We start from the raw sequence: 11,796 nt of genomic DNA, 5'->3' as shown, positions 1-11,796 counted from the left end.
ATTTATTAAATTATTATCAAACATACGGCTTCATGGATTGCTAATAATATCTAAAACAAATCAATAGGATAATTTAATATTTATAAAAATATAATAATGCCCAAATGAACCAATATACTTGTAGCATCTTTACCGTCTTACTATTATAACTCAGTGTTACTCAACTAGAAGGCCTAAATTGGACTTTTGTCTGAAATAAAATTGTTTGAAATAAGACAAAACACAAAATTTTAAATATCTAAATTATAATAAATGTTTGCATTCGAAAGACGCGTTTATCCAAAGCGACTCATATTGCATTGTACTAAACATTTGTTTTTTTTAAGTATGTGACAAAACAAAAGCATGATAAAAATGTATATTTTATGTCACTGCAACATCAACAATATTTTATTAGGAAGACATTGTGAGTAATGGGGCATTTAAATGTTGTTGTGGACAACAGGTAGAGTTTGTAGTGAAAAAGGATTAGAACCCCCGTGTTAAAGTGCTTTTATCTCCACTAATGACGGTCTTCTCGGTTGCCTGTGGTGCCCCAGAACACCGCAGTACCGGAAACGGCCTGCAGGGGTCGCCAAAATCAACACTAGATTTGCCGCATCAGAATGAAGGGGAGGGAAACTTCAATTTGGCGTTTAGGGCTCCGCTGGATTACAACCCGGTCTGTGACTTCTGTCACCTGCAGTCGCTGTTCTCTGGAGGTTCAGAACAATGGAAGATATACAGACACCCGAAAGAAAGCGACTTTGTGAAAGAGTGAATCTCAATGACAGCGGATACAGACGTGAGTCCTGAATCTCGCGCGCTCGTGTGTCTCCATCTGATGTGTCTCGCGCGCTCGTGTGTCTCCATCTGATGTGTCTCGCGCGCTCGTGTGTCTCCATCATCAACTTCAGCTCGTTTGCGATGAAAACACGGACATGTGATGAAAGAAACACTTCTGGACGGGATCCGGGATTGATGTCGACATTCGTGTGTAGAAAGTTACCGTCGAGGTAAATATGCACTTTGAACTTTGTTTACGTAAATGCGTTGAACGTCCTGTAAAGCGAAATGAGATCATCTGAGAAGATCTGTTGTGTTTTACATTTGCGGTCTAGTTTTCCTGATAATAATTGTTTCCAAGAGAAACCTTCAGCTGTTTACCAATAAAACCATTCAAAAATGCATTTATATAAGATGAGTGCGTTTATTACGGTAGGGTTTCTAATAGAACCCAACACACCAGTAGAGACCAACAGAGACATTTAAAGTTTCCATGAATCCAAGTCAATTCCCACTTTATCCATGAAGTCCAATAGAACTTCTGGGATGATTTCTAATGTGTTTTCCTCGGTGAAAAAAATAGAAATCATAACAGACATTCTAATGGTTTCCATTAAAATACCATAATGACCCATTTGCTTTTTCAATTAAAACCATAACAAAATTCCTTTGTGTAGTGTGTTTTGGGCATTATTACAATAGGATTTAACGTCCCACCAAAAGAGTCCATCACATATCAGGAGGACCATTAGTTTCCATTAAAACCAATACAAATCCCCTTTAAACCATTAAAACCATTATAACTTCTGTAATGGTTTCTATTGTTTTTTTTCAGCGGGGTTCTGCAAGGTACAACATAAACTCAACAAAAAACATTACAGAAATTACAATGATTTCCAATTTAAGTACCATTTTGAACCATTCGTTTTTTCCATTAAAACCATAACAAAATTCCTTTGTGTATTGTGTTTTGGGCATTATTACAATAGGATTTAATATCCCAGCAGTAGAACCATTACAGTTTCTATTTAAACCACTACAAATCCCCTTAAAACCATTCAATCCAATAGAATTCCTGAGATGCTTTCTCATGTGTTTTTTTCAGCGGGGTACCAATGCTGCCGGCAAATAAGAACTGAGGGTTTTGGACTTTGGGAATATGCAGTAATTTGGGATAATACTTGTTTGGCAATGATGGACCACGGAGCCACTATTGTCTACGAGTGGTTGAAAACCCTCCAGCTGTGCCAGTATGTGGAGTCATTCGTTGATAACGGATATGATGACCTGGAGGTGTGCAAACAGATCGGAGACCCCGACCTGGATGCCATAGGTGTCCTGACCCCACATCACCGTGAGAAGGTTCTCCGAGCCGTGGAGAGACTCCGAGATGAGGACAAGAAGGTGAAACCAGGACTTTATTTCACTTTAGAGCCCCTTCCTCATGGCACGTACCCCCACACATCTCACTTCAGCGACTGCCGACAGAAATGCACCAAATCATGGGTGAATTCTACATGGGATAAACCCAGATCTGGACTCTCCGGTGACATCAAAGCACTGGAGGACCACGAGGCGCAGGTGGTTTATCCCAAACTCAAGCTGAAGATCATGATACGAGATAAACTGGTGAAGGATGGAATCGATCTGTGCAAAATGCCGTTCTCGTATAAGGTGTGTATGACAAATGTACATCCTCTGTGTTCTTGTCGTGTTCAAACGGATGTTGACATTTTAGTCTCTCCTTCAAAGGTTACCTGCTGGTTTGAAATTTGCCCACCTGGTGTCTGTGTTTATTGCCCTTTCGGGGGCATTAAACATCATAAGCAGGGTTTGTCTGGAAAATGTCTCTCGTAAATGTCATCTATTATTATATTTACTTGTTCATTAGTGGTCGACCGCTTTGGGTTGTTTTAAGGTGCCCAATAAGACACACAATTGATCGTCTAGATTCATTTGACTTGTACTTCTCTTCTTCATTATGTAAGTTGTCTATTGGCAAGGTCGTCTGTGTAGTTTGCTACTGAGACGTCCGCTTCGGTTTTTACGGTTTATTGATCACAGTTATTGGTCCATGAAGTCATCCATAGTAAACATGGTATCAGACATGTTCATTTAAGATTTGTTTAATATGGTATTGTGATATGCTTGTATGTACTGTTTATCGTATCCGACACAAATGATTTTAACAGTTAAAGGCGTTTGGAGTGTTGACACGCTGTGTTACACGCCGGGGCTTTGAGAGCATCTGAGTCTCGGCATTAATCGATAACCCCCAGAACAACTGCTGTTATCCATTAAATACACCGAGAGCTATTAATAGAGTGATTCACCATCCCATTATCTCCAGTGAACATCATCTGACGCCTAAAAGCTTTTAAATAATAGGGGAAATAATGCAGTGAATGTTAAAGTGTTTTATTAGCATTGATCAGTATATATTTATGCCTATTTAATCTGCCGCATGCTTTTAAATGAGTTCATTTAGCAGAGTGACTTAAAAAACGATGACCCTAGAGAAACAGACCATAGTGAATGACTATATAACATACATAAATATTTTCTAAAGCCGTATCTATAAAGCGGGTGAAATTTACTTGGGATGCTTAATTGTGTATGATATTAAAGTGTCATGAAGGTCATCAAGTTATCCCACACGTTTATTTTAGATGTTAACAGATACGTGTTGCACATCATTTTTCTCCTTTTCACTTTGTGAAAGTGCATCCTGAATTGTTTATTTGATGTATCCTTTTTTCTTAGTTTAGGCATAAATCTACCTCCATTTTCATCTTTTGTCTTATTTATTTACTTAGTTGAACTTTTGTACATTTGGCACATGCTGTCCTGACTCCTGTCCACCTAAAACCACTTTGAGTTATTGTATCTGCCTTTTCATTCTATTCATTTCCCTTGTAATCAAACCCACAGCCTTTCTGTCGCAAATCAAACTTTGCTTCTAAAACAAATGTCACTTTTTTTTTAGATTAAGACTTTTATATTTACTGGAAGAATAAGATAATATTACTGAAAAAGCAGCCTACATATTAAAATGATAGTTCACTCAAAAATTAAAATTCTGTCATCATTTATTCCCCCTCAGATTGTTCCAAACCTGTAAATATTTCTTTGTTCTGCTAAACACAAAGGAAGATATTTGTAAGAATGTCATCCCCCATTCACTCCCATAGTATTTTTAACCCTACTATGGCAGTAAACGGGGGGACGAGATCTGATTGTTCACTGACATTCTTACAAATATAATAATATTATATTTAATAATATAATAATTCTCAGCGAACACATCACATCACACCCTGCTTTAACTTCAATCTTTTTACTTTACATTTGTACACATCATATGAGGATTACCAGTGTTTCTTATTTAAAGCCAGTATTGTCTGTCTCTGACAGCGCTCATCATGAGTCTGCGGTGGGCTTTTACAGACCCTCCGCTGCTTTTCTTCTGTCTGGAGTGGCGTCTCCATTATCTCGTCCCGTCTATCTGGTGACAGGTGACTTCATCACAGTCTCAGTATATAGAGGAGCATTCAATGTCTCACGCCACGCCGAAGCCTTCATTATCATTACTGCTATTTGCATTTGTAAAGAGTGTCCCACTTTTAAAACGTCTTCTGTTGCTTTGCTTGTTTCAGGGAATGCAAACCGCTGCTTTCTGGATTGTCTTGCAAATTGAGATGAGCGCTTGTGTGCAGAGATTGAGCGCACTTGATTTAAACACGCTCGTGTGCGTCACTGTGGACTGAAAGGGTTGTTGAGAGAAGAAAATGATGGAACAGTCGTTGTCATTATTTACTCATTGACATTTGTGATTTTATCATCTTCAATGGGACACGACAAGAAACATTTTGGGAAAAATCTTGATGCTGTTCAGTTTCATATACAAGAGATGATGTCTGTCAAGCTCCTGAAATGAGAAATACACAATAAAATAACACACAAGTCTTTATGACTTCACACTGTAGTGCATTTCAAATGAAGCCCAGAGTTTCATTCGGAGTGAATCTGTTATTTCTATCTGAGTGAATAGTTTTTTAATCCGATTGAATAAATTGTTTATCTACGAGTGAATCTGTTATTTCAGAGTGAATCGAATGTATAATTGAGAGTGAATCTGTTATTTCAGAGTGAATCGAATGTTTTATTGAGAGTGAATCTGTTATTTCAGAGTGAATCGAATGTTTTATTGAGAGTGAATCTGTTATTTCAGAGTGAATCGAATGTTTTATTGAGAGTGAATCTGTTATTTCAGAGTGAATCGAATGTTTTATTGAGAGTGAATCTGTTATTTCAGAGTGAATCGAATGTTTTATTGAGAGTGAATCTGTTATTTCAGAGTGAATCGAATGTTTTATTGAGAGTGAATCTGTTATTTCAGAGTGAATCGAATGTTTTATTGAGAGGGAATCTGTTATTTCAGAGTGAATCGAATATTTTATTGAGAGTGAATCTGTTATTTCATAGTGAATCGAATGTTTTATTGAGAGGGAATCTGTTATTTCAGAGTGAATCGAATGTTTTATTGAGAGTGAATCTGTTATTTCAGAGTGAATCGAATGTTTTATTGAGAGTGAATCTGTTATTTCAGAGTGAATCGAATGTTTTATTGAGAGTGAATCTGTTGTTTAAATCAGTGAATCAGTTATTTGAATCCGAGTAAATTGGTTGTTTTATTGAGAGTGAATCTGTTATTAATATCTGAGTGAATTGCTTTTTTAAATCAGATTGAATCTTTTGTTTTCCTAAGAGTGAATCTTTCACTTCAGAGTGAATCGGTTGTTTTATTGAGGGTGAATCTGTTATTAATATCTGAGTGAATTGCTTTTTTAAATCAGATTGAATCTTTTGTTTTCCTAAGAGTGAATCTTTCACTTCAGAGTGAATCGGTTGTTTTATTGAGGGTGAATCTGTTATTTCTATCTGAGAGAATAGTTTTTTAAATCCGATTGAATCAGTTGTTTTGTTCAGAGTGAATCTGTTGTTTGAATCAAATTGAATTAGATGTTTTTATATGAGTGAGTCATTATTTGAATCAGAGTGAATCAATTTAATCCAGACAGCAGAACAGGCTGACATCACGAATGTGTTCTCCGTTGCTCTGAAAGAAAGCGTGTTGTCTCTGTGAGGAGGACGTCATGTTGTCCTTAACTCTTTTAAAAAGGTTTGATGTGAAAGTTTGAACCTCATTTGTTAAACTTTAATTTCCCGATCCAAGTGTGAGAGAAACTCTGTTGAGTTCAAGTTAGAATGATGCTGTTTCAAGAATTTTCTGTATGATACAGTATGTTTAGATGTGTCTGCCAACTGACTTGAATTACTGAAAACACAAAGTCATTGTTAACACAGTCTGGGTGTTACACATCATTTTATTCCATTCATTTGCCATCATTTAGTGCTTCACTTGTTTTTGTATTGGTTTCATAAAGTGGGGCTTTTACACCTGTCGGGTGTTGTCACATATTTTCATTATAAATGACGCTGTAGAGGGTCACATGACACCCAGACATCATTTAAGAGTTCTTGAACATCACATCTAGATCCCTGCTGTTGTTTTTAGCAGCCTAATAGATGAGTTAAACTCAGACAGAGATGGATCGCTTACTCGCGTCAATTACATTTGTCAAATTTATCTTAAATGTCATTAATAATCCACAGGGGAGTGAGACACACGGGTCACTGTGCACAGCTGCTGTCGCTGAATCAACTTCTTAAACACTATATGTCTGAGCTCAGACGCACAACGCTTGTTAAAGGAATAACACACCCTCATGTCATCACACACCTGTATGAGTTTCTTTCCTCTGCAGAACACAAAAGATATTTAAAGAATGTTGAGAACATTGTACCCCACTGACTTCCATTTTATGAACACAAAACAACATTTCTCAAAATATCTTCTATTGTGTTTCACTGAAGCAAGAATCATGTAATCAACAAGGGCTGTGCCATATTAAGGAAAACTGCGGTATGTGATATCATGCTAAATATTGCGATATACCATATGTGTCACAATAATGGCTTACGTTTGTAAAACATATTTACAAACTGAAAATGAACACACGTGTTTCACATTATTTCTGATTATTGATTATCTCTCTACTATCTGCATAAACATACAACTTTGACAATTTGAACCACTTCACAAGATGTAAACATTTGACCAGAAGCGCTTGCGGTTTTCCTTTTTTTTTTTTTATCTCACATTCATCTTTTAAACTTAAAAATATTAGTTTGACACTTTGATTCTTTTATTTTGTGTAACCTGTGTGTAGTGTTAATAAACGTAAACATGAAGTTCTTCTGGACCAGCGTTAGATCAGTGTTGTGACGTTATTTTACTGCAAAATTCTTACAAACTGCACCTTTAAATGATGTAAAATAGACGCTTTGGGTGGAGCATCCGTTGACTCCTCCCCTTCAATTGTCAGTCTGCTGCCAGTTCCATTTCAAAATGCAACGGCTGTTTTTATACATCCAATCAATTCGCAGAGAAAGACGAAAGACATGACCACTAGTTTCTCATTTGAGATTCCATTTTAATCAGAAACGCATCAACCAAAAAAAATACAGAGGTAAAAACAATCACAACTTCCAGTTCATGGGGACTTTAAGTACTAAAATGATGACTGAAAGTAAAAAGGGCACGTACCTCTAATGTGTGTTCATTAAACATCACTAAAGTCCAGTAAATCCTGTCGATAAATGGAAATGGAGTGTCTGAGCCTCATTTGTGACACAGACTGTCAGGCGTGAGCACTGAATCAATGTTGATGGGTCTTATTTCGCTTCCAGTTGCATTCTGGGAAAACAGGATGTGCCATTGGACTTATGTTATATTGTCTGCTGTGCGGCACAATCAATTTGTGTTTCCCGTCTGTGTTCGCCTTCATGCATGGATGCTCTGAAGGGACACGTACAGTTTATGGGTTAACTGTTAGCAGAACAATTATTGTAATCTAGGGCGGTTGTAAATGAGCTAACAGTCAGAGCTCAATGTGATGTGTTTTAATGAAGTCACAGCGTCTCTTTAGTGGATTTAAACACCTGATGAGATTGTTCTCAAACTCTGATGTGCAGAACTTTAAATCTATTTGCTTTGAGGTTTGCGAGTCATCATATAATACAGTGAATAGATGTTGTGCAGATCTGTTGTCTGCGTTCAGCGTCTATTTTGCATTTATATGAGGATTTGGATTCTCTGTTATTCAAACAGTGTAGTTGAGAGAACACAGCTGTGTGAAGTGATGTTACCAAGAGCTGAAGTTCAACAATCCTCACACATCTTTAGATTCACAAAACAACTGAAGACATGAGAACTGATGGATGTAACCTGTTGACAGAATTGAGGCTGCTGGATTATGACAATAAATCATAAACACGGTTATTTTTGGCCAATATTGAGATCACGGTTATTAAATATGAATAATCACTGGCACAACTAGAGATGTGACCATTTCAGATCACGAGTGAAGTGAAAAGCATTATGACGGTTCTATTAACATGTTCTGGAAATGTCAAAGAAAGTACTTCACCTGCACCTGAGAGATGGGGAATCAAGAATCAAATCGAATGGGAACATCAGGATCGATACCCATCATTTCAGTGACCAGTATATCATTTTAAATATGGATTCCATGTCTGCAAAATTAGAATTTTAATCTAAGTACTGATAACTAATCGCTATTGAATCGCATCAAACCATAAAAACAAAAACCCTATAGTCCTAAAAAGTCCTATAGTCTCCCTCCATCTAATGTGAGTTTGCCTCAAGCACTTATTTACATTCCACCATATACACAGACTGGACCTTCAGTATAAACTTTCATACCGCCTGACTTCACATGATGGATGGCTATTTGTAGGCTATAGAACTGCAGGGTTTTTTAGTTTTGCACCCGTGTATGAACATCAGGCTGTTTAATATCACTCATGTCTCTGTGATCATTATGTTGTTGAAGTGTTGATGTATATGATGTTATATTTGAGAGGCAGCATCACTATTTCACACTTGGGTGGATTATGTCTGGCGTGTGGAAACTCTTAGTTATCTGTGTAGCGTTGACAGGTCACTCTATCATTGCTCGGTTACTTCTGGCACACTGCCGTCATTCCCGCCGGCGATCACACAACCATCCAAGAGTTCATCTGGTGCCAAATCCAGAGCTTCTTACTGTACCGCTGTCAGCAAAATCATATGAAAACCATCGATTACACAACACTGCTGCCTTCTCTGGAGATGGTAAAGTTGAACACAAAGAGATGTGGATTTAGTCAGAATTGTAGAACTTGGATGAATTACGGAACGTTTGTTAGACACAACACCATTCAAAAGAATCTGTTTTATAATATTTTTATTTGATGTTTGAGAGTTTTCTTATGTAATGTGCATTGAGGCCATTCATCTGATATGAATAATTGTGTCTCTTGCTCTGAGCGAACCAGATTCTGACCATACGGTCATGTTTGATCTGCATGTTTCTGGAAGGGTTTCGACATCCATTTGCATCATTTTCTTTATAGCCTACATGATTTTTGGGAGCTACAGGTGCCACATACACTGTGAAATAATCACAAAATTTCAAGCGAGATTTCTGTCACGTCTCATTTTACACTGCATGATCAAAGCAAACGACAACACGCACATGTACTTTTCCACCCAATTCACATGTAAATATTTCCTTTGTGTCCGAGAGCGAGGGCCCCGCAGAAGTGTCCTGTCATACAAACCCCTTCCATCGGACAAATCCAGAACAATGCACCACTCCGGTCGTGTGTCTGTCAGAGCGACTGGTGTGTCTCTGTGGAGTCTGAGGACTGATCTGGACAGGAGGTGCACAGCAGAAGTTGATGTGTGAATAGAGCCGGCGGCCCCTCGCCTCCTCACAGCTGTGTGTGTCTCTTCAGAAAGCCGTTTGTGAGATGGAAAGCTCACGGCGTGTTTGACCCTCACACTTTAGGGAATAATAACGGCTGCCTCGCACCTCCAGTATATGAAGATTAACTCGACTTTTCAGACATTTATAAATAACTTAATAAATAAATAAAAAATTATCTCCATTACGATTTTTGACGGTTATTTTTTTATTTTTTACTGTAGTTCACTGATATGGTTTGTACTGTAAATATATTTTTTCTGTAACAATTATTTTTAATTTAAACGAAATGATGTTGGTTAGAGGTCCTGAGTGTCGGTTTCAGATACTTTTCGATGGATCGCCCGGCCCTACCCAAAACGCATTACGTAGAGTTCAGTATTTTGGAAAGGGAAGTGCTTCTGTTCGGCACATGATATAACATGAGATGCATATTGATATTGACTAATTCACCTGTTAATGAACATTCGTCCATCATTTATTCATCCTCTTGTCATTCCAAGCCTGTTTGAGTATTTTTTCTTCTGCAGAACACAACAGAAGATCTTTTGAAGAATGTTGATAGCCAAACAACATTGACCCTCTGTATGAACACAAAATCATCAAAATATCATCTTTTGTGTTCCTCAGAAGTCACATACAGGTTTGGAAAGATAGACGGTGAATAAACCATGACAGAAATGACAGTTTTTAGGTGAACTGTCCCTTTAACAACGAAATAATGCAATGCACCATATGACAATAGATAAAACCGGAAAACTATACATCCAACCAACATATTTTACATTCTTCTTAGGAAAAGCATCATTACAAGCAGTGTTGAGTGTAACGAGTTATTAAGTCATTAGTTACTGTAATTTAATTACTTTTCCTTTGAAAAGATAAAGTAAGGGATTACTCTTATTGTTTCTGTTATTTAATAACAGTTACTTCTGATCTAATTAAATTAAATACTGTGTATATTATATATGTGTGCAATAGTGAAATTGACATCAAAATTCAAAGTCTAACTTTAAAATCTGTGCTTTAATATATGATTCTCACATTTGTATACTTTATATTATATAGTATCTGAATGAATTAAGAACCGTTTCATGTCTGTCATTGAATCACTGAACTCATCAAGGTTGATGTAGGATATAAAAAGTCATTAGTAATAAGTCATTTAATACTTTTTGGAGAGAGTCATTTGTACAGTAATGTTATTACACTATTGAATATGTCATAAGTAACTAGTAATTTATTACTTTTTCACAGTAACGTGCCCAACACTTCTGAAAAAATACAAAGCGGTGCATAAAATATATATTTATAGCGATATTTACCGCTTTTGCGCAGCCCCACAGATGCGTTTATTGTGTGTTTTTTTGTGTTCTTTAAAAAAGCGAGCGAGCTCTTTGATGGATTACGGCGGCGGCTGCACTGAACGTTTGCACTCTCACACCTCCGCTCAGATTTACGGCCGCACCCCTCACACGGGCGCAGAAGCGTGAAGGAGAGAAAGTAATCTGCTTTGTCCGACGCTTCTCTCTCACACCTCTTGCTCTCTTTGAGGTTTAGTGAGGAGGCTGAACTCCAGACCCGTGTGTGTTTGGGGGGATGTGCACTAGCACATCACAGTCGGCACATATTCTTACATACTGCTGGTTAGGCGGCGTAACCATGACAACACAAATGCCTGGGGTCTGTTCGATTTAGCCCGAAGGCCGGCAGAATGTGGAGCCGTAACATGTCCTCGGTTCCTCCTGGCCGGCCCGTAGAGACCCGTTCTCTGGCACAGGAGAAATGTTCCATCATTGATCTGATCCCTAAGAAATGCTCCGGTTGTTCTGAACATGCACATTCAACAGAAAATATATTCTTTATACATCTCATAACAGCTTTTTTATAAGTAAGTATTTTATTTTGACGTTTCAAGTCATCTCTACAGATCATTTTAACACATACACACACACGCGCTGTACTAAAACACACACACAAATGAAAGTCTCATAATTGGTCAATTGAGCCGTCTGGCAGTCATACGACTGTCTCACACCTCTGCAGGACAGACACGCCTTCATAGCCCACCACCTGCCCTCTGTTCACCTCTACACACACACACACAACATAAAACACACACAACATATAACACACA

The 11,796-nt window shown here is 37.7% G+C and overlaps 1 protein-coding gene across 3 annotated transcripts in view; it reads left to right on the top strand.

Annotated features, from left to right (window-relative positions):
- The first annotated feature begins 621 nt into the window (after positions 1-621).
- The window catches only part of sash1b (SAM and SH3 domain containing 1b), a 59,969-nt gene continuing 48,794 nt past the window's right edge, over positions 622-11,796 (top strand). For all 3 annotated transcript variants that reach the window (XM_056768631.1, XM_056768629.1, XM_056768632.1), the window contains exons 1-2: positions 622-995; positions 1,871-2,439. In XM_056768631.1, the coding sequence (XP_056624609.1) occupies positions 1,957-2,439 (483 nt within the window). In that variant the 5' untranslated portion in view covers positions 622-995; positions 1,871-1,956. The remainder of the gene's footprint in view (positions 996-1,870; positions 2,440-11,796) is intronic.

This window comes from Triplophysa dalaica, chromosome 15 (genome assembly GCF_015846415.1).
Source record: "Triplophysa dalaica isolate WHDGS20190420 chromosome 15, ASM1584641v1, whole genome shotgun sequence".
NCBI classification, from domain to species: domain Eukaryota; kingdom Metazoa; phylum Chordata; class Actinopteri; order Cypriniformes; family Nemacheilidae; genus Triplophysa; species Triplophysa dalaica.
Note: the sequence above shows the minus strand (reverse complement) of the source record. Positions and strands in the feature narration are given on the sequence as shown.